Here is a 25030-nt window from a genome sequence, read left to right as displayed (position 1 = left end):
TCCTCTTCTACTGCCTGATATTAACATTGTTCATTCCTCTTTTACTGTCTGATATTAACATTGTTCATTCCTCTTCTACTGCCTGATATTAACATTGTTCATTCCTCTTTTACTGTCTGATACCAGCATTGTTCATTCCTCTTCTACTGTCTGATATTAACATTGTTCATTCCTCTTCTACTGCCTGATATTAACATTGTTCATTCCTCTTCTACTGTCTGATATTAACATTGTTCATTCCTCTTCTACTGCCTGATATCAGCATTGTTCATTCCTCTTCTACTGTCTGATATCATCATTGTTCATTCCTTTTTTACTGTCTGATATCAGCATTGTTCATTCCTCTCTTACTGCCTGATATCATCATTGTTCATCCTTTTTTACTGTCTGATATTAACATTGTTCATTCCTCTTTTATTCTCTGATATTAACATTGTTCATTCCTCTTTTACTGTCTGATACCAGCATTGAGTAGAAGAGGAATGAAGTCTGATATTAACATTGTTCATTCCTCTTCTACTGTCTGATATCATCATTGTTCATTCCTCTTCTACTGCCTGATATCATCATTGTTCATTCCTCTTCTACTGTCTGATATTAACATTGTTCATTCCTCTTCTACTGTCTGATATCATCATTGTTCATTCCTCTTCTACTGTCTGATATCATCATTGTTCATTCCTCTTCTACTGTCTCATATCAGCATTGTTCATTCCTCTTCTACTGATATCATCATTGTTCATTCCTCTTTTACTGCCTGATATTAGCATTGTTCATTCCTCTTCTACTGCCTGATATCAGCATTGTTCATTCCTCTTCTACTGTCTGATATCAGTATTTTTGTCCCGCTTATACTCCTGGTATTAATATTTCTTGTCCCTGTTCTACTACTGATATCAGTGTTGTTCGTTCTTGTTATATTCCTGGTATCAGTTTTGTTTTTCCCTGTTCTACTACACTGGTATCAGCCTTGTTCATCCCTATTCTATTTTATTGGTGTCAACGTTGTTCGCCCCTGTCCTACTCCTGGTATCAGCGTTGTTCGTCCCTCTTCTTCTCCCGGTAGCAGTGTTGTTTTCCCTGTTCTACTCCTGGTATTATCGTTGTTCGTCCATGATCTATTCCTGGTATTATCGTTTCTTGCCCCTGTTCTACTTCTGGTATCTACTTTGTTCATCCCTGTTCTATTCTACTGGTTTCAACGTTATTCATCCCTGTTCTATGCTACTGGTATGAGAATTATTCGTCACTGTTCTATTCCTGGTATCAACGTTGTTCGTCTCTGTTCTACTCCTGGCAACAGTGTGGTTCGTCCCTGTTTTACTCTACTGGTACCAGCGTTGTTCATCACTGTTCTATTCTTCTGCTATGAGCATTGTTCGTCCCTGTTCTATTCTACTGGTATTAGTGTTGTTCGTCTCTGTTTGTCTCCAGGTATCACGCGTTCTACCGTTTTCGATAACAATGTAAATCGTTATGTTCATCGGTCCGTATAAAGCTAAACCAAAAACCTTATTTCGCCAGATATTATTACATTACACTGTTATTCACTGTTAGTCAGGTTATTTTCTGATATTAACCATATATACCAGAAACAACGCTGAAGTTCGTTTCTTCTTTTTCAAGACATTTACTAGATTCTCGTAAACAAAATTAATTTTCTTATTTTCCTTATCTTTATGCTAAATACCTTATGACGTTTTACTCACGTTATTTATGAAACAAGAAAATGTAGCCTCTCAGAATGTACATGTATATCAGTTATGATTTATACTTTTTACAGAAAGTGTTTTAACTGGATTTCATTTTCCAACTAAGCTCTAATTTCTCCGTAAACTCGGCATTTGGATACGACATTTAACCTTTACATTTCGCTATAAGAGTTTATTTGGCATCCCATTGGCCAATTAGCTTTTAATTTATCGGAATGTTAATAACAGTCTCACGAGTGAAATAGAAACGTGTTTTGAATTTAGATTATTCAGTCTTCGTTAAGGAAAAATTCAAACTAGATAGTCTGTAACAAGATGAATAAAACGAAAGACGAAAAGTGGGTTTTTTAGCAACTCTAAACATCAGTTTCTTGGTATTTAAAACGATCAATCTACGTGTGATAAATTGTTAGAAGTTATATTTACACTACAAATATGTCAGTGGAATTACATAACTCGAAAATTAATCCTTGCCATTGAATTGTTTCAGGTGTTGTCCTGGTGTCCACCGCCATCCTTTACGTACTCATTGGACTTCCTGTTTACTACTTGGAGTTAACAATAGGGCAGCTTCATTCTGGTGTTGGAGGGGGTGGTCAGAATGTTGGCAAAATCATTCCAATTTTTACAGGCTAGTAATGAAGTTGTACTCCATTATAAATCTTCCCTAACTCGTCACCTGTATTTCTTCTGTTCTCTCTAGAATATCTCGAACGACTGGGTACAGTAAGTTGTTAGTGGTTGATTTTCATTGGAAGACACTTCTCCCGTTGTAAAACAAAACCTATACCTTTTAAACCAGCCATTATAATCAAGTATTTAACCAAATCCGTTAAAGAGATCCAACTTTAGTTTAACTGATAACTAGTCTAAATGATAACCTAGGTCGATTTTTTATACTTCATAACCAGAGAAAAATGATAACTACTTTTCATTTGGCATTTCGCTGTTAATATGCTGCCATCTTCAGAGAAATCTTGACAAAAACTAATTTTATGTTCGAAGTGGCCGAGATTCGATCCTGGCTCTTCTTGATACAAGTCTGTTCCGTTTTCAACTATAACAACTTAATTGATAATTTTCAAAACCAATCTACTGCTCATCCACCACTAAATCAACAACCAGTTTACGACCAATCCATCACTGTATTAAATCATCTACCAGTTTACGACCAATCCATCACTGTATTAAATCATCTACCAGTTTACGACCAATCCATCACTGTATTAAATCTACCAGTTTACGACCAATCCATCACTGTATTAAATCAACTACCAGTTTACGACCAATCCATCACTGTATTAAATCATCTACAAGTTTACGACCAATCCATTACTGTATTATATCATCTACCAGTTTACGACAAATCCATCACTGTATTATATCATCTACCAGTTTACGACCAATCCATCACTATATTAAATCATCTACCAGTTTACGACCAATCCATCAGTGATGGATTGGTCGTAAACTGGTAGTTGATTTAATACAGTGATGGATTGGTCGTAAACTGGTAGATTATTTAATACAGTGATGGATTGGTCGTAAACTGGTAGATGATTTAATACAGGATTTAATACTGTGATGGATTGGTCGTAAACTGGTAATTATTTAATACAGTGATGGATTGGTCGTAAACTGGTAGATGATTTAATACAGTGATGGATTGGTTGTAAACTGGTAGATTATTTAATACAGTGATGGATTGGTCGTAAACTGGTAATTATTTAATACTGTGATGGATTGGTCGTAAACTGATAGATTATTTAATACTATCTACCAGTTTACGACCAATCCATCACTGTATTAAATAATCTACCAGTTTACAACCAATCCATCACTGTATTAAATAATCTACCAGTTTACGACCAATCCATCACTGTATTAAATTAACTACCAGTTTACGACCAATCCATCACTGTATTAAATCAACTACCAGTTTACGGCCAATCCATCACTGGATGTAAAAAGAACTGTTTTAAAGTAAAACTTTATATAATTTAATTTCTGAATTTTTGCTTCTGTTAATAATGATACCTTTACTTTCAGAACTGCGAATCCAGCCTTCACTGAACTCTATTCTTGTTCCTCCTCATGCTCTCAAGAATCCCCAAAACCCAATAAATCTAGGAGAGGATCCTGGTTGTACGGAGACTGGAGACTCTGTCGTCGTGCCACGGTCTATTGAAGAAGCATCCACTTCATCCACTCAGACATCAACAGCTACGGCGTGACTGTATTAATGGTATACAAGTGTCGGATTAAATGGCAACTAAGCTAAGCCCGATGTAGTGGACGTGCAGACAGTATGGTGAAGAGCAACAGTCGAGGAATAATTGTGTCCGTAGTGGTAATGAGATAATAACAGATTTCCCAAAGAAACATATTACCTGTATTTTAGACCAAGCCTGATCTTTATGAGTTTTATTTTTTTGCCTCATTCAAAATTACTGTAAACTCTTAGTAAGTAACAACTTATGTTCCATGTATGAATACAAAATGTAACATGTTTTGTTACATATTTTTACATGTTTTACATGTTTTTACATGTTACATGTTTTTGTGGAACATAGAATATGCAGAGTTGTAAAGAAACCTAAATATAAAAAAAAATGTATTTGAATAATTATTTTTCAGGTGAAGGCCAGGAGTTTAAGCTTACAAGATTGATTTTTGCATCTGTACTCTTAAGGAGTACAAGTTGCTCTTACTTGAAAGTAGTCACAGACATTCGGAATATGATGGACTGATCAGGTTAAGACAAGAGTATTAAGTGCTACTGTGTTACCTGTAACTCCATGTATTTTGTTTATAACTACTCTTGACATGTATTTGACTTGTTGTTTGATATGTCTTAGAATTACAAAGAAAAATGTCACAGCTGTAAATATAATGACTAGTATTCTTTCTGATTTTACTGACAAATGTTTATATATGTCATTGTGTTTACAGCTGAAATGTTGGGGATTGTGTATTTGACTGTAAATCTCTTATAAACAGAAGCTTGTATAACAATTTGTCATTTCTGTTGGTAATGCCTGTTTAATAGTGAAACTTTAGATATCCAGGAGGTATTTGTTTGATTTACCCAGTTCCAGTACGTGACTTATATAGTTTCTGAAGATCTGAACATAGCGTAAGAAAGAACAGGAGATTCAAATTATATTTGTATGTTTTTGTTAAAAGCCTTTACAAAGAATTATTAATAATATGCATTACTGTTGAAATACATAAATGATAAAACATACGTACAGTGCATAAATATATATACCTGTGTGTGTGAATAATGGTTTTAGTGTTTATTGAAATTGCATGAAAATGCAATGTTGGTACCTCATTATCTCTTGTCATTGATGTGTTCGATATTGTACTCTTAACTCGCATCTAACGATACCAACCATAACTTCTCCTGTTATTCTACGTTTTAAATAATTTTCTGTATCATCTTTTTTTGTATGGTATACACAATGAGCAAGAAGTAAAAAGTTCAGGGACTATATAACAAATTTTCTCTGGTTATCAGGTGTATAAAAATTATAGATACCTTAACATTAGATGTCTTTAATGTATTGGTACAGCTATAGAGAATAATAAGTAATTGTATCTTCACAAAAAAGGCATTTAATGAAGTTAGGAATTCATAAGGAACACTTGTTTTTACCGTTAACTACACCTAGAGAGTATATTATATGGATTTTTATCTTGTGTGTTATTATTATAATAGAGAAATGGTGAATGCCAGATTTTACGTTGATTTTTTTTTAACAGGTAAATTTCTTTTTATCTTATATATATAAAGGTGATATTTAAACTGTACTCTTAATTCTTTTGATGTTTTTATAGTTCTGTCAGTGTTATACAAAATATTAGAAGTTTAACACTTTCATCCTTCTTTTCTCTCTCTCTCTCTCTTGTTAAGTTTTTTTAAATCAATTTAATTTCATAAAATTTGTGTAGCATTATAGGCATATTAAAATAGTATCACCATTAGTATACAATTGACTTAGTATTTTCATCGCTATCTTTGTTTTTTTTTATTGCCGTGGAGCTGGTTTTACATATTCTTAAAAACATAACAGTACAAAAAACGATCTTACATGTGAAGTAGAATGAAACCATTGTCCAAAATTCTTCTAGAGATTTACTTGTTTGAACTTTTTGTAGAAACTTTACACCAGAGTTGTTAGAAAGGATAGTGGAGTACTTCATTCGTACAGACATAAAAATAGTATGTGGTTAGGTGTGTACTAAAACAATTACACTCATCCATAATGACTTTTTTTGTTGTTGTTTCTGCTGGAAAGACAGGGGGTCTCAGATTCATTAACAAAAGCTTTGATAAGATAGAAAGGTTGGTGCCATGACCCCCAGGATATAATGTTATTCTTTGTTAAAAAATGCCTGTTTTTATGATACCATTGTTTAGGGGGGTTGGGTTTAATGTCAACACATTGAAATATTTTATTTATATCCAAATATATATATAGACTAGTTAAAATATTGAGTAACCAAAGTAACAACATTTTTATAATTATGAATTTACATTTTTATGACATAAGTTGGGACCACATACCATCTTTTCTGGTGTTTAATTTGATGTTTTTTATGCTCGTTATATGCTTGTAAAGACAGTTGTGATTAGCTAAATTTAGGTTGATGGTATGTTTATTCAAAATGGCTTTAAACTTGGAGAGAAATCGAAGGCTTTTAACCGTGACGAGGACTAAATTGGAAGATTTCTGAGTTTATATCTTAAGCAACACTAGCGATTAATTTACTGAGATTTGAAGAAAAGGTTGTTTTATGTATAGAGTGAATAAAAATATCATTGACACCTGATTATACAAATTGATAAATTAATATATACACAATAATTTTGATTTTATTGGGTTATTTATTCATGATTTTAAGGTTCCAGGCAATTTAGTAACATTAGTTACGAGTTTTGTGAAACTAATGTATTTGTGTTAATTACACAGAGCTTTCATGGGTTGGTTTTTTCATCGAGAATTGTGTTTATCTCTCACTGGTTTTAGTCATTAACTGCCCTATATTTATGAATTCTGTTGTGACTAACACTTGTAACGACTTCTTCTCAGTACAAAGTATCCAGTATGTTTGTCCAGTCCGGTTTCTGACGAGATTTCATTTCAGTTTTATGTGTATTGAATCTGCAAGAACAGGTTTTAGTTTGAACTCAATATTTGTGTTCTTTCCTTGATGGATAAACAAGGGGGGAAAAGATGAGGCATATTACTTTGACAGGCAACATTTTGTTAGGTGTTTTACAGTGTTGACTTGAACATTTTGTTAGGTATTTCACACAGTGTTGACTTGAACATTTTGTTAGGTGTTTCACATAGTGTTGACTTGAACATTTTGTTAGGTGTTTCACACAGTGTTGACAACATTTTGTTAGGTGTTTTACAGTGTTGAGAACATTTTGTTAGGTGTTTTACAGTGTTGAGAACATTTTGTTAGGTGTTTTACAGTGTTGAGAACATTTTGTTAGGTGTTTCACACAGTTTTGAGAACATTTTAGGTGTTTCACACAGTGTTGTCTTGAACATCCAGGAGGTCCACCTTGGTTTTGTCTCGTGTATCAAGATAAATTTCTGGTTCTTCTTAGGTATTCACTAAGCACTAATGTATTTTCTATTTAGCCATATAAAAGATATATATGCACATACATATGTGTGTTTATGTTAGTGTGCATGATTTACTGATAACTTAAGCAAATGTGAAATGTAGAAATATTCAACCAACGTATTTGATTGCAACCCAAAAGATTTTTTGTATTACTTGTAGCATGTAAAGTTTTAATAAAACATATTAACTGTATTAAAAAAAAAGTCTTATATTATCACATCTAGATATTAGGGATAGCAACAAATAACCATGAGTACAGTAATACCCCATTTAGTGCTGATGACAATAATATAGTAATTTACGTTAAATTTACCAGTACCTAAATAAATCACTCATACATCATTCACAGGTAAGAAACAATGCCATCAGTTACATATCTCTATATATGTAATGTTAAAATGACCCTGTTTAGAGCTCTATTCTCCGGAACCCTTCCTGACTGGGAAAAAGCCAATTTTTATTAGCCTTCAATCTTGTTTGGTTGCAGAGCCATCAAATAGAAAATCAGACTCCTCCTGCCATGCCCACCTTTCACATCCTCTCTTTCAGGATTTGTCAATACGTGTAGTACTCTCTTATGTTTACGACTATATTAGTTATAACCAATAGACAGGCAAGGTTTTCGTCTATCAAATGATTTGTTATATTACATTGTTTTCAGTACAGAGATTTGTAGATTACTTCCTAAGAAAATGTTTTTTTTTTCCATGGGAACAATATTGTGTAGATGGATGACGTTTTAATGGTTTATATTGCGTCTCTAGAAACTCCACAAACATTGTGATAGTTACGGAACATTGTCTGCTTTTTGTATGTTATTAGTCTATGTTTTTATTGTATTATTTATTAAATAAAAATTATTTACTGCACTACTACCATTAGTATGAAAAAGTAGTGTTCAGAGAGTTATGGATTTTCATGACTTTATTTCTCTCTTGTGAAAAAAAATAATCTCTCAAGGGGACAAGAGCTCTATAACGAATCAGCTTAAAATGGGGTCTTACTGTATTAGAATCTGATGTTAGAAATTGTATGGGAAATATTTATTTGTCAAAGAAATTTAATCATGGTTTTTAAAAAAGGAATTTCATGTAACTACCTTGCTGTAGTTTTAATTTTTTATAGGGATTTTTTGTTTTTGGATGAAACCTTGATTGATGTTATATACTTTGACTTTTAGGTAGTTTTTAATAAATTAGCCAACAAGAGATTATTAATTAGTAATGCTGGCACATAAGAAATGGGCAGAAACTGAAAAAAAAGATTGATAGAAAATTGGCTTATTGGTAAAAATGCAAATAGTGATAACTGGGGAGAATGTGACTAGTGTGGGCCCGTGTTAGATCTCTTAATGAGAGAATCATTTATCCGTTAATGTACTTTCAATTTTATGTAGTTTAAGGTCTAGAATAATTAAAATACTCAAGATAATCATATTTCTTATAAAAAAATAAAGGGTGGCTGAAAGTAAAAAAAAAACCAGGTTGGCTATCAAAGGGTATAAGGAATAAAATTAAAGAAAAACACCATAAATTTAAGTAGTGTAATTTGACTGCTATGATCATAAACTTATATTATGGAAGATAAAAAGAGTTGGTCAAACAGGAAATCAAAAAGAGTAGTGGAGAAAAGGTTAACTGAAAACATTGTAAAAATTAACAGTAAGGAATTCTTTAAATACATATGGATGGGAGTAGGGCCTTTGAGGAATCATAAAAAGAGGGTTCATATCTAATGATTATAAGATGACTGGGTTATTAAATTAACTTTTTCTTTACTTTTTACTAATTAACATTTAAGCAATATTTCTCATCTTGAACAGTTGCCAGATGGAAAAATGGTTGAACAAGATGATCTCATTAATTCTGAGCTTCTTAAAAAAACATTGGGAAGGTTAAAGAATAATAAAGCCCTTGGCCGGATTTTATTTCCCCAAGGGTTTTAAAGGAGGTTAGGGATTGATGTTTGAGTCACTTGCTACTATTTTTTGTAACTTCTTGAATAGTGGGCAAGTGTTAGGTTGTTTGATGCTGACTAATGTTGTTCTTCGAAGTAAATAAAACATTTCCCCAGTAATTATAGGCTTATTAGTCTGTTGTAAAGGTAACTGGTTTAGATCACATTTGGATTATTGTGTTTGGCTTTGGGCTCCTTACTTTAGGAAGGACATTGAATTGTTGGAAAGGGTTTAGAAAAGGGCTACTAATATGATGGCTGGGATGGAAATGTTGGATTAATATCTTAGAAATTCTTTTCTCTTGAAAAAAAGGAGATGAGATCAGATTGATGTGTTTAAGATTGTTAATGGAATTGATAAATTCAATGAATTGTATTTTTTATTCTTAATGGTGTGAATGATAGGACTTGGGAACATAAATACATATTTTGGCAGTGTAGGAATAATCTTCTACTAAAATAGTTTTATTTTTCTAACAGGGTGGTAAGTCTTTGGAATGGGCTACTTTCAGTTATGGTGGAAGCCGAAGGCTTGATAAATATTTGATTGATATAGGCTGGCTTTGAGTTTTTATTTTGATAGTTTAGTGGATGGAGCAGCCTAGGTGGACCAACTGGTCCCTTGTTGTTTTTAAATGTTAAGTTAAAACTGTCATAATTTGTTTGATTCCATCCAACTATGGTTATTGAGAGTTGTGATTAGAAACAATTATGTTGTTTGTTTATGTGTGTGTGTAGACCTTAGTAGCATAGCATATGCAGTATGATTTTCAGAAGATGTGACTTGTAAAAAAAACAAGGAGATAGATCAAGCTTGGGTAAATATGACCACATGGCTTGCCACAAAAACAACATTATGATGATAAAAGTAGAAATGGGACAAGTTAGGTGTATTATATTGGTTATTGAGTTAAGACAAATAGAAACTTTTCACTAAAATAGTAGCAAAATAAAATAAAGGTGGTTATAAAACTATTCCAAAATGAATATATCAGTAAAGCATTAAGAAAAATGAAACAGAAATGAGAAAAACTTGTGTAATAAGTTGTCTAAATTAATCTGTAAATATTGAAAGGTTCAAGTTCTTTGAATGCTTCCAAAACTCCAAGCATTTTGTTTTCTTACACTTTGCTTGATTAAATTGTGGAATTATTATTTTATTATAATATATTTTAGTTATGTCTATAACAGATATATTTTCATCAATAATTTTTACTTGTGAGCATAATTAGTAATAGAATTCTCTGTTTCTAAGCAGATTAATATACATGTATTTGTATTTGAACTTGTTTATATGGTTCTTTCAACTCAGTTTATTTTTACAATATTAAGAAATAACATTAAATTTTCTAGTTTTAATTAATGTTATATCGTTAGCAGTTTTTTCCTTTATTTTTTATGCAGTTAATAACATGCCATTACCCAGTCGGGCCCGGGTTTACTCAGAAGCTAATACCCACAGATCACAAGATTACTGGGATTATGAATCTCATGTCGTTGAGTGGGGGTAGGTACGCTCATTGTATTAAATATTGTAAAGCCAAAAGGAGATATTAGTTTATGAAAGTTTTTCAAAAACAGTGTTTATATGCAAGTTTCATAACATATTATTTCAGGATTAGATACGGAAGTTTCATATGCACATTATTAAAGATTATATAAAAGTTCAGTACGTGTGTGTGTGTGTGTATCATATTACTTGTATCACAGAATTAGACACCAAAAGTTTAATTGCTTATGTGTTTTATTTATTTAATTTGTGGATGGCTCATTATTTCTACAGTTGTTGGATATTTAACTGTTTTCTAGAATTCATGGATATGTTATTTTTGCCTTTTTTAGAACTGACATGTTTTGTTATCTCTAGAATTATGTCTGCTAGAATTGGTGGATATGTTATTGTTGCCTTTTCTAGAGGGCCCGGGATGGCCAGGTGATTAGGACACTTATAATCTGAGGGTTGTGGGTTCGAATCCCCATCCTACAAATATGCTTGACCTTTCAGCCATGGGGGTTTTATAATATGACGGGCAATCTCACTATTCTTTGGTTAAAAGAGTATTCCAAGAGCTGGTGGTGGGTGGTGATGACTAGCTGCCTTCCCTCTAGTCTTTCACTGCTAAATTAGGGATGACTAGTGCAGATAACCCTCGTGTAGCTTTGCGTTAAATTCAAAACCAAACCAAACCTTGATTGACTACGTATGCTAATTCACTAGATTAGTTTAACAACAGCTTTTATATTCAATATTTTTAAATGCAATCATTGCTGATCATCCTATGGTACAATAAGTTTCTGTTGTGGGGTGACACGCCCTATGGCTAATATGTACTCCCCCACAAGAACTTGTTTTAGATGCCATGTGGCGCTGTTTTCAGTGGGATCAGTTAACTTCTTTGGTCATTGAATGTTTGACTTACACCCATTTACCTAATCACCCTTTGATCTCTAATGCTAAACTTACAAGTGTCCATTCATTGTTGAGTTATTTGATCCTTTGGACAATTATTCAACTCATTTACTGATGATGATAACATATTCCTCTCATCTTAACTAGTGTATTTTTCCACTTTCAGAAATGTTAGTCAAACTACTAATTTGGATAACTTATAATAGTGATATCTCCTGACCACAATCCCATAGAAACTATCATTCTGGTTAATTAATGATACTGACTTGAGGTACGTCTTCACTTGTATCTAGCTAAGGTGTTTTTTCGAAACTGCTAATATACGAGATATCCGCTGTTCCTAGCCAAACTTTGTGAATGTTTCTCTCATCCCTAATGTTTTCTTTGACCGTGCTTCCAGGGAATAAGTGTAGATGTAAAGTGAACATTTCAGATTTCCTGGATGTTTTATTTTTTTTATATACTGGAATTGATATGGTGTTTTTTTTATAGAGTTGCTGAACATATTATGTTATCACTTGTAGAATTGTTGGATTTACCATTTCTATTAGTTTTAGAGATTACAACAATAAATTCATAAATATGGTAAATCCAACAATTCTATATATTACAACAATAAATTCATAAACTCTAGAACTAATAAATATGGTAAATCCAACAATTCTATATTAGAACTAATAAACTCATTACAACAATAAATTCATAAAATATAGAATTGTAGGATTTCTTAGCATATGGTTTTCAGTACAAGTTAAATATTGATTAATGCTGAACTTTTCAGTAATCAAGATGACTACCAGCTTGTGCGAAAGTTGGGGAGAGGGAAGTATAGTGAAGTGTTTGAAGCTGTTAACATAACCAATAATGAAAAGTGTGTGGTGAAAATTTTAAAGGTATGAATGTGTATCAAATCGCTTGATTATAAATTGTGAAAAAAAAGTCTCGTCACAACTAAGGTTATATATTAAACTCAGTTAAAACTTATTCAGTGTGTTTTGAGCCTTGTCCATTGTCTGTTACAGCATGGACAAAAAATTAACTAGATGGTTGTATAAACAATTTTGACAACTGTGAAATATGGTTAACTCACTGTAGCAGGATTCTAATGTAGATAAATAATATTTGTTTAGTTTTTTAATGTGATTACTGATGAAAGAAGTATACATTTTAATATAACAAATTTTGAAAACTAAAACTTCATGTTTAATTAATAATGATTAAACAAACAAAGAATAAGATTTTGGCAAATAATAAAATTTTAATTTATGTCACTACTTTAAAAAATTTATAAAGCTTATTCAAGATTAACATAAAAAAAAGTTTTTATTTTTTGGAAAAGCTGTATTTTAGACATTTTAGCCTTAATTTTTTTTTACAGATTTTTCTCTTTTAAAAGAACTAAATTTGAATTGTAAAATTGTATTATAAAACATAAAAATCTAACCTTAAAATATCAACTTTGAAATTATTCCAACAAACTGTATAATCCCAGTTTGTGGTTAACTGTAACAGAGATGTTTTACTGCTTTCATGATGTGTCACTCTTTAGATATATCAACGAAGATCAATGTTTAAAGCTATTAAAATTAGGATGTGGAAATTGCAATAATATAATTTAGATACAAAACAAAACTCTATTTAAAAGGAAATTCATTATAAAAGCTTAAATATAATTATATTCAAAATATGGTTACATTTTTAAAACTAAGTAATATAATCTGTAGTTAAAATTTAAAATTACAAAAAGTGACTAAAATAATATACTCAAATGAGAATGTTAAATCCTACAACCAAAACAAGTGGTTGCTTTAGTTGTAGGCTTTACAGCAGTAACAAAAGCTTAGTTTTGAACAACTCTGCTTTAGTTGTAGGCTTTACAGCAGTAACAAAAGCTTAGTTTTGAACTACTTTGCTTTAGTTGTAGGCTTTACAGCAGTCATGTAAGTTTAGTTTTTAAAGTGGTTGAAAACTAAACTTACATGACTGCTGTAAAGCCTACAACTAAAGCAAAGTAGTTCAAAACTAAGCTTTTGTTACTGCTGTAAAGCCTACAACAAAAGCAAAGTAGTTCAAAACTAAGCTTTTGTTACTGCTGTAAAGCCTACAACTAAAGCAGAGTTGTTCAAAACTAAGCTTTTGTTACTGCTGTAAAGCCTACAACTAAAGCAAAGTAGTTCAAAACTAAGCTTTTGTTACTGCTGTAAAGCCTACAACTAAAGCAAAGTAGTTCAAAACTAAGCTTTTGTTACTGCTGTAAAGCCTACAACTAAAGCCAAGTAGTTCAAAACTAAGCTTTTGTTACTGCTGTGAAGCCTTCAACTAAAGCAGAGTTGTTCAAAACTAAGCTTTGAGACTAGTAAAATTTGCACTAAAGCAAAGTAGTTTAAAACTAAGTTCTCTTGACTGCAGTAAAGCCTATACCTAAAGCAGTAGTTAAAAACTAAGCTTTCATGATTGCTGTAAAGCCTACAACTTAAGAAATGATTAAAACTTAGCTTTTATAACTGCAGTTAAATCTATGATTAAAGCAAAGTAGTTAAAAAAGTAAAGCTTACAACTAAAGAAAAATTATTAAAACTAAGCTTCTGTGATGGTATTCAAATCAACTATTAGTTTTCCTAAACAGGGGTTCATGTGCTTTGGGTTTATCTTCAAACTTGTAAAATTTGTAAAGTAAATGCTATCTGTAGTCTAATAATATGTTTATTATGTAATGAGGCTTTAAAACCGAGAATGAAAATACTTTTATAAAAAAAATGTTAGTTTTCTATAAGGTTTTGATCATATTATTTTAATAGCTTTTAGCCTTATTCTTCCATACGTACTTAAGGATTGAATTGTATATCGTGTGTAGTTATTTATCTTTTCACGATATCTATATCTTTGCCTCAGATATGAACCCAAGACCTCTCGTAGGTTAGGCGAGTGCTCTACCAACTGAGTTAAAGGGTTAACCCACTAGCACTTGCTAGTAAGTCACTTTTTAACAACTCAAACTACTACGTGTGAAACCAGTAAAACATTCCTCCTAAAAGCGTGATACAAACTTTATCATTTTTAAGTACTTACAGTAAGATTGTGTCAGATGGACATCAGACATCGTCATGGTTAGTAGCCTATATGATCATCTGGGTCTAATTATTAATTATTAATCGGTTATAACTAATACTAAATACTCACTAGTTTTAATTCTGTATTTCAGCTGCTATGTTCAGGAAAGTCCTGAGTAGGATTATTTCTGTTTTGGTAGTAGTCGAGATTCAATCTTCCACTAGAGAAAGGTCAAGTCTAAGTCAGTTGCTAAAACATAGAAGAAAATTAACTAACTCCTCAAGAAACATCCAAAAGAACTTGGAAGAGAAACAAGCAATTAACAGTTCACCTCAGCACCATCCCATAGATCTATAGTTTAGATAAAATTCAGAAACAAGGCTACCCTTTCTGTTCCATAATTTCTTGCAGTGATTCACTGTGTCACTCCTTAGGTAAATATCTGGTAGATATGATATTACCATTAACGGGTAAAACATCGTTAAATGTCATGATCTCAGTTCACTTTGGAGATACTATAAAAGCAAACATGATAATCTAACAAGACATGATCAGCTTTGGTGTATAAAACCCATCACACTACATATACTCCACCAACAACTTGAAAATGATAACCTCTTATGGAATGCTTGTTTTTTTAAATTCAAAGCTGTATTGACATGAGTTGTATTTAGGCTAAATGACCCGGACCATGCACTAAGAATTCTACAGCCTTTTCCTCAGGTATGACAGAAAAAAGGCCAAGATGTTCTGAATGTTAGACTGCCATGTGGTTGTTTTGATTTCATCATACATGTAGACACAATAATCTTCACAGAGTTTTACCTTTTTATATAATTGTGAATTAAATCCATTATTTTCAATACATCGCGAATACCAGTCTATCACGTACGTAGACTGGATAACCTACCCGTTGATTTTACATCTGCTATAGTAAATAATATTATTTTTAGTTTTTTAATACTACTGAATGAGTCATTATAATGAATATTGATGCATATATATTTTGAATTGAATAATAATTTAGTCATTATAGTGAAAACAGAACAATAATAATTGGACTCGTTGAATTTCACTCTGGGCTAGTGCATTTCTCGTGTATATTCTAGCCTCTGGCTAGTACATCTAAGCTTTTTTTACACACGTGTGACAAACAAGTATGTGAAGGTGTTTCACATCTAATGGCTCAATGTTCAAGCCATCCTGTCTAGAGAACTACATCATGAGAGTTGATATAATAATATGTATTTTCATTCAAATCTGTGTACTCTGTCTTTATATTTACTGTAGTATTTCTTCAGGTTGTTCTTTAAAAAAAAGGGAATCTTATTATTATCTGTGTTTTCAGCCTGTAAAAAAGAAGAAAATAAAACGCGAAATCAAGATCTTGGAAAATCTCAGAGGAGGGCCCAATATAATTAACTTGCAAGCTGTTGTTAAAGACCCTGTTGTAAGTATTGAATTTTACTTTATTATTTGTATAATTCTCTATTTCTGAATGTTAGAATATATCCTTATAATCTTTCAAGTATTTTTTCACATGTTGTTTAGAAAAATTACACCTATATCATGTGCAATAAAATTGAAAATTTCATATAAAATTTTGAACACTGGAAATTTTTTTTTTCATAAGATATCTAAATTTTCAAACATAACTTAATATGGAGATTCATTAAAACTGTCTTACTCATTTTGATATTATTGTGTTACAGTCACGAACTCCAGCACTGATTTTTGAGCATATTAACAATACAGATTTTAAGGTAAGTGTTTCATTGAAAAAAATAAATAAATTTGTTACTATTTCCAAAGTACTCTGAGATGTTAAGTTACTAGATTATTTTGTGTGGACAGCTTAGTATACTTAATTCAACACTTTTCTGCAAGAAGTTTATAGCCTTTTTGCTTTTGAGGTCCAAATTCATCTTTTAAATTCATGTCATAAGCTGAAAACTATGAAGTTTGCTATGTTAAAAGTCATGGTCTGCCTTTGTATGCACGCCAATGACATACAGTCATTAACTTTTTGTTAACAGCATAAATGCTTTGTCATTTTATGGTTTATTGTTGTCTTTAAGATCTCTTCTTTAGTTGCAAAATTTCTGTATTGATTGAGGGGTACAAATGACTTTCTTTTCACTTGTTTAATGAGTACAGAAAGTGGAGGGCATTATATTAAAATAATTTTGAATATGCAAACAGTAGATGCTATAAAGTTGCATTGGAATTGGATGTATTAAAACTACATTTAGACGTTGCCTGGTGTTTCGTTGGTAGCATGATGCTATCAAAAAATTTATCACTTTTAGGAATAGTATGTAACAGCATTTTCTGACAAAAATATTCATAAACTCAGACCATAATGATGTGTTCAGATCAGGAATTTAAAATTCCAAGGTGGGGATATATTTAATGGCATTGGTAAACAAAGGAATATGGATCAATTTGGGAAATCAGGACCATCCAGGAAGAGACCTGCAACAAGTCGTACCTCTGATGTTGAAAGAAAAGTGCAGTGTTGTGTTGTAGTAGGTGAGAATCCACAAATGAAAAGGTCAGTGGTAAAAACCATCTACATGCCCCAGAAAACAGTATGCAACCTAATCTAGAAGTATTTCCAACTGAAAGAAAAACACAAGTTGCATCCATAACATATCTGTTAAACTGATGCATACCTCAAACAGCTGTAGAGTTGTGTATTCATTCATTTCCATTTGAAGACATATTGGTCACATTGCCATATGAAGCACCTATGGATTTCTGTGTGACTGGACTGTTGAAATGAGCACTGGGAAGTCATCTTCCTTGTACAGTAGATGAATTATGGCAAGTAAGTGGGGAAAGGTATAACGGTCTTATAGCAGAACCATTCACAATGGAAACTATGCTGCAGTGCTATTGTCAAGATGGATAGAGCATGACCAGATGAGGCAATATGGGCTTAACAACACAATGTGACTCATAAATTGTTTTAATATATAACCTACTAAGCCTCTGTAAAAAATGAAATGTTTGCTTTAAAACACGATGTACTTTTAGCATACTCAATTTGTTAATTTAGAAGTAAATATTATAAAAACACAGATAAACATCGATTTTTGTGTGTCACGTGGTATGCTGAATGCAGCACTGGTTCAAATTAGATGTTTGTGATGTCAAAATACTAAGTCTATAGTTTCATACGAATTAGAAACTTAAATTACAGATATTGACAAGCTTGAATATAAAATAAGAAGGTCTTATATTTTCTATTTGCTAAGTTATTGTTCACATAATAAATCAAACACAGTGGCACCCTGCCCACCTCTTTCCATTTTCGGAAAAGTGCCCTCATATACACTTACTTCTATACATGACATGAATAACCAATCAGAAACTCAGAATGTCCCCTAGTGGTTTTTCTCAGCCTTTCTAACGTTCCTTCTGCCATTTCTTTTGAACCAAGATTTCAACGAGGTAGGTTGTGTCTTTAGTCTGCTCGAAATGTGTATATTTTTTTTAGACCCACAAATAAAGCTTAGTTACTAAGCTTGATAAATTATAGTAGAATTCTATGGTATTGATGTAGTAATTTATGATTTTTTTAGTTATTCAAAAGTATATATATAAAAACCTAAAAAAAATATTTTGTTTCATATCCTCCACATGCAAAATTTTTAGCTTAGCAACCTACGTCAAGCAGATCGGCCAAATCTACCGAACCTGTACAGAGATTAATTATTGAAAATAACAGATGAATTGTTTTATAACTATCCGGACATTCATAAAAGTACTTTTAATCTTAAAACGAGTATTACTTTGCATGATAGACAGGCAACATGCAAAAAGAAAAAAAGGCATGAGAAAAACATTGCTTTACAAACCTTAAGACCTGATAAAAAAAATGAGATATTTAGTGTATGAAATCATTGTAATGTTTACTGATAAACTGCCAAATTTCATTAACATTTGCTTACTAATTTAAAAGTTAGAGCATGAAAACTATAACAAGCACAAAATGGTTATGAAGTCGGTCCCAGGGACCAAGCCCAGGCTAGAAGAAATAAGCTTCAATAAATATAGAAATGGACAGAGATTTCTTCAAATATTTAAAGGGTGAATAAAATAGCACAGTATTAATCGTTTCCAACTTGGAAGCACAAAGATAATTACATGATTCTGCAAAACTTTGATGTTTTTTATTATCTGATGTACAGTCACTTTTTTTTTATTAGAAAGGCATGACAATCAATAAATCTTTTGCAAGTTTTTTACAAATATGTCCTGTTTAGAAAAAAATAAAAACCAGTATAAGGTAAATGTGTGTATTGCTATGCGGCTACACTGTGGAACCATAGCTGATGGCATAGCTCTTTGAACTGTGATTCATTGTAATGGCATTATTTCTAGAACTAATAATTCTGGTGTTTGAAACAAAACATTTGGCTGAAAGGATGAGAAGGTGGATTCCTCATAACCTATCAGCTTGAAGAGAAACCATTTGAATGATATCTGCTGGTTATATTGGCTTGTTTGAGATTGTGTGACAAAGGCCTGGAGCCTCTGGTAAATGGATGAAGTTTCACAATACTTGCCATAAGAAAAACAATGACCTACACATTTGGAAAAATTGTTGTTGAATAGGAAGTAACCAACAAATAAGATTATGTAAATTAAGTTTCTCTAGGGTCAGAAATTTGGGAAATTGAACATATTTACCTTCCACTACTTTCAATGTTTTTTGTTTTTAAATATTTGTTACTTTTTTATAACAATACATAAGAACATGCATTTCTATTCCTGCCATTTTGTACTTATTTTTAGTGTTCACTCTTATTACAATGTTTAACCCTATTGCCACGGGTATCCTTTACTGCTCATGACACAAGGTTTTAGTATCTTACATTCAAAATTTTATTAAACTACTTTTTGTTTATATTATACCAATTAGAATAGCATAAAATGTAGCTATATGTTATACTATAAGTTTAAGTTCTTAATTACACAATGCAATATTAAAAAAATCCAGAATTTTCCCCTAGTGTGACCCATGTGACATGTTTTCTTTTAGCATGTCATCTTCCCTATTTTATCCAACGCCCCTCGAAAAAGTATGAAATTAAATGTAAGTTACTCTCTATAAAATCATCATTGCTCAGACAAACCATAATTTTTATAGTCTTCAATTTTATTTGGTTACAGAGCTATCGAATCGAAAATCAGAATCCTCCTGCCACACCCACCTGCCACATCCTCTCTTTCACAATTTATCGATAGTTCTCTCTTACGTTTCATTATACATTACTTATAACCAATAGAAAGTCAAGGTTTTCATCTATCAAATGCCGTATTGTATAACGTTGAGTTCTGAATACATAAGCCTCAATTTTACTCTTTGTACAAGCTTCGTTCCTATGGGAAAGTTAAGGACTACCTTGGATAAATTTGCCTAAAAACTCAAATTTAATTGTAACCAACTGTATTAAGCAAAAAGTATGCTATTCTGATAATAAACATTTAAAAGTTACTGTTTATATAAATGTTTTTACGTAACTGTGTGTGTGTTTAAGTGTCATTTAGAATTTAAATTGGTTTGTTCAAAATATCTTGGTTAAACTGTATTGTAAAACTTCGAATTAGTTTGTAACAGACATTATAACTGTTAGTTGTTAAACATTCAGATTAGTGAAAATATTACAGAGATTTTAAAAATGTGAAACTGAATTCTGGTAGTGAATGTCAGAAAGATGTCATTATTATATTTGAATTTTATAATTATTTGAACAGTAAACAAAATATAAAAAATACTTAACATAGTTTGAATGACAGGTTTTGTATAATATTGTTTTTTTTTTATATAAAACTTCAGGCACCTAACTCTTTAAACATTATTTTTTCTTGAACAGCAGCTATACCAGACATTAACAGATTTTGATATCAGGTTTTACCTCTATGAACTGCTGAAGGTAAGTACTGCTATGTTTACTGTTTTCATTTGTTTGACAGCTGTCGTACCAGACATTAACAGATTTTGATATCAGGTTTTACCTCTATGAACTGCTGAAGGTAAGTACTGCTATGTTTACTGTTTTCATTTGTTTGACAGCTATCGTACCAGACATTAACAGATTTTGATGTAGGGTTAACTTCAGTGAACTACTGCTGTGTGTACTGTTCTTAACATCTGCCATATTAGATGTTAACAGACCTAAGCACAAGTTTTTGTATAAGGATTGAGTTCAGAAAGTGTCCATATGTGATGTCTTGAACTAAAACAAAACAGATACTACAATCTTTCATTAGGTTAAACTTTATCAACAGATATAATGAAAGTTTTTATTTTATTTAATAAATAACTTCATCCAAATGTAAAGCAGTTATTGTTTGTCAAGAAATCTGTCATAATAATAAATAAATCAAAAACTTTGAAATGAAACATGTTCATTTTGAAATTTCTAACAGTTCTTGATGTGTTACATGTGAAAGATTTAATTCCCATCGGATTTTTTTGAAGTTTGATTAATCATTGGTTTAGATATCGTAGTATTTATGAATATTTGAACCTTTATTCATTTTTGTATAATTCTGCCAAAAGCCTGGAATATTTTTTCTGGGAAATTCTTCTTCACGTTAGATTTAAGGGCAGTGTGATGATGATAACTTAACAGAAATCAATCGTTGGTGTGAAATTAGTGCTTCTATTGCTTACTCAAATTTCAATTAAATGATGGGAATAACACACGAGTAAACACGATAAAGCTTGTAAAGCTTATGAGTGATAATCACATAAAGATGTTTGATAAATATTGTTTACATTTTTTGAATTATAATAGTCATTCATTAATCCTAAAACACTTTGGTGTGTCGATTCAACACACTTGTTTGTATGGTTTGTTTTATTTCATTCCAAACAAACAACTGGATAAAATCGTTTGATATTTGAGATGAACTGTATACATAATTGTGTATCTTCTGAAAATAAAGTACCGTGGCTTTTATTTACGATATTTTTATGAATTTGCAGCTTCAAATATTCAAAGAAGATGTTATTTTATGAAACTCCAGATTTTAACTTTGTTTTGAAAATCTTAACAGACAGTTTTATTTTATTTACAATCATTGGTGTACAATAAAAATAACAGTTTATGCCATATCAAAATTATAAGCAAGGTTTTTTTTAAAAGATTGTTGTTGAGAAGGTTTTTTTTAATGTATGTAATAATTTTGAAGCCCATTGTATTTATATTCATTTTTATATATGTTTTTTTTTACTTTCAGTGATTTTCTGTGCCCATTCAAGAAGTTACTTAGCCAATAAGGCTCAATGTAAATACAGCCTAATAATAGTTGCCTTTTGGTGAAACAAAACTAAGCCTAACTCATTTTCTTCTACAAAAAAAATGCTTTATTTTCTACCATAGTTCAAATGAATTAAAAAATGATATTTTGCAAGCTTTAAAAAAAAGAATTGTGATTGTAATTTTGTCCACAAACATCTTTTCTGCTAGTAACATTTTATCATTTTGTTCCAATTTCTGTGCAAGTATTCTAAACTAGAAGCCATATTGGCTTATGCAGCTGAAAAGAACAGAAAAAAGAGCCTGTGTCTTCTTAGAGCTGAGAGATAGATAATTACATCACATTACAAATAAGGTTGAAGAACAGATTGGATAAAATTGGTAAAAGTATAAGGCTCAAATTTGTGCTATTTTATTGAAAACTATTTCAATTTTCCTTCTAGGAGGCTATGAGTGTCATAATATGCTCAGAAGAAATTCAGAAAATGTGCAAGTACTAATGTTTTTGTTCAGAGACAAATGAAATCAATCCAAAACCAAAATTTAGAATTTAAAAATTGTTTATATATAAAATTAAATAAATAGAACTTTTTCATGAGATGAATTTCAACCCTGAAATATTTTTAAGACACCTGTTGAAGAATGAGTACAAGCTTATTTTCTGTAATTCACTGATTCAGTTTTGCCTTCAAAGTCAAATGCACCTGAAAGTAGTCTTGAAATAAACTAAGTTCTTATTAAATATTAAAATGACTATAGTTTTACCTTTTGATTCAAGTTTATAATCATGTTTTCAATTAAAATTTTCTTTTCTATAGGCTCTGGATTATAGTCACAGTATGGGCATTATGCACAGAGACGTAAAACCTCATAACGTTATGATAGATCATGAAAATAGAAGGGTAAGTCAGTGTGTGTGTTCTTCTACTTACAAAATAGGTGGATGGTCATTTTTTATATTATAAGATAGGTATATTGAAATAGTACTAGATATACCAAAATATTCAGCTTTTTAAAGACAAGATCGGCAACAGGTTAATGATGATGGAATTAAATTCTTCTAAGATTTACTAAACAAAGCTGACAGTCACATCTAAATTCTGCCTTTAACCAACTGTATCTGATGCAAGAACAAGAGAGTCTAAATTGGGCTTTGACAGGTTTTGTCAAATAAAATTCATAAAGTAAGATACAGTGGTTAGAGTGGAGCAGTTTATGGGGAAAACAGTTTGAACTTTTAGCGGCTGACCGAAGAAGCAAGTAATTTATTAATAGATGAAGAAGTCAAATTTTATTGCTTTAATTGGTAAAATAGCAAACTGTCAGTGGTTATATTTTATGTGTAAAATCTTCATTAAACTTCCTGAGTTCAATAGAAAAAAAAAAGGAATTCAGACTTTTTTTTGTTTGGGGGGATAGCTTAATTTAGAACATTTATGCCAAATTCAAACCATCTTTGGTAAAGATCCACATGGCATAGAATCAATTGTTATATTTACAAGTTTTCAGTGTTTTTATATTACAGTTTTAGCTTTTTTTAAATGTAAATCTACTGACAGAAAACATTGTTTGGAAAATAATTTAAAATCTTTCCCTTTGGTGTGGACTGAAACTTGAGGACTTTGTGACACAGCTATGATTTAAGTGTGGTTTATAACACACCTCACTTGTATTTTTTTCTAAGATACTTAAGAAAGTGGAAAGGAGTGAAGCCAGTGATTTAGTCCATGTTTGACATCACCAGCAAAATAAAAGGGGGGATTTCAATATGTGATTATATAGTGAAGTACAATTTATTGATGCAATTTAGTTGAATGGACGGAAACTGCCTGTTGTAGAAACACAAGTACAGAAGGCAACATTTCAAAAAAGTCTTCTGCCTTTCGTCTTCCAAGTGGAAGACTTTCGAAATGTTTTCCTCTACACTTCCATTCAACCAAAGTTCATCATGAATACTGTTCTTAAACAATGTATCAAAGAACAATTTATTGTTTAGTAAAATGCGATAAGCATGTAATGAAAGCTCTTTTTCTGTTTGTTTCAACTATATAAGACAATGTGAGTTCCATATCAGTGGAGAATAGAACAAAATGATAAAATATTTGTAAACAACTTCTGCCACAAAAACTTGCTTTATCATTTTGTGCTTTATTTGAATCGTGATGTTGTAGTATGATCAGAAAATATTATTTTTGTGCAACAAGATGAGGTAGGCTTAGTTAAATCAGTTTGTCTTGATCATATCAAGTTTCATTTTGCTGACAGGTTTGCTGTGTTAAGCCTAAGCAACTGCTTGAATGAGCAGAAGGAATTTGAAAAACATATAAATGAATATAAAATGGGCTTAAAACTTAATATATAAATGAAATATAACCTTCTGATTAATAATTTAAAAAAATTGGATTGGTCTTTTATAAAGTTAATTTTATTCTACACCAGTAATTGTAAACACAGTAAAACATGGAGTAGTGTTTTCCAAATCAAAACATACACAAAATTTACAGTTTGATAAAAATAATAACTTTATAGATAAGTTTTAAACTATTGTAAAAAGGTATAAAAATAATTGAAATTGACAGCAAAAGTTTGAATTTTTAATTGTTTCTTGAAAAAAATTTATCACAATGAAATCTTTTGAGATTTCAAAGCTGTGAATTTAAACAAATATAAATGTAAGTATGCTAGCAAAAGCTACATAATCTTTAGAAAATGTATTTGAAGTTTGAAACTGCTATATCCTGTAGTTTCTTCTTCACAATGCAGTAAAAGAAAACAGGTGGTTTGATTCAATACACCTGGGTCTGATAGAGTTAATATTATTCTGAATAAAGGAGATATAAATATTATTCCTACGACTCTTTTGAATGAAGGAAGTGTGAGTACTATTTCTTTTGTAATATTGGTGTATTTAAGTGTTTTACACCCACAAAAAAGAAACCTATCATTCTATAGGTATTTGAAGAACTTGTAGCATT

At 31.2% G+C, this 25030-nt stretch overlaps 1 protein-coding gene across 1 annotated transcript in view; it reads left to right on the top strand.

The window, feature by feature from the left end:
• LOC106474126 (casein kinase II subunit alpha) overlaps positions 1-25030 on the top strand; it is a gene marked incomplete at its 3' end in the record, with an annotated part of 34259 nt that overhangs the window by 8240 nt on the left and 989 nt on the right. The window contains exons 2-7 of the mRNA XM_022402493.1: positions 10722-10824; positions 12509-12620; positions 16127-16228; positions 16491-16541; positions 20664-20723; positions 22874-22957. Of these exons, the coding sequence (XP_022258201.1) occupies positions 10730-10824; positions 12509-12620; positions 16127-16228; positions 16491-16541; positions 20664-20723; positions 22874-22957 (504 nt within the window). The remainder of the gene's footprint in view (positions 1-10721; positions 10825-12508; positions 12621-16126; positions 16229-16490; positions 16542-20663; positions 20724-22873; positions 22958-25030) is intronic.

Source organism: Limulus polyphemus, unplaced genomic scaffold (assembly GCF_000517525.1).
Source record: "Limulus polyphemus unplaced genomic scaffold, Limulus_polyphemus-2.1.2 Scaffold6851, whole genome shotgun sequence".
Taxonomy (NCBI): Eukaryota; Metazoa; Arthropoda; class Merostomata; order Xiphosura; family Limulidae; genus Limulus; species Limulus polyphemus.
This window is presented reverse-complemented; position numbering and strand designations above follow the sequence as displayed.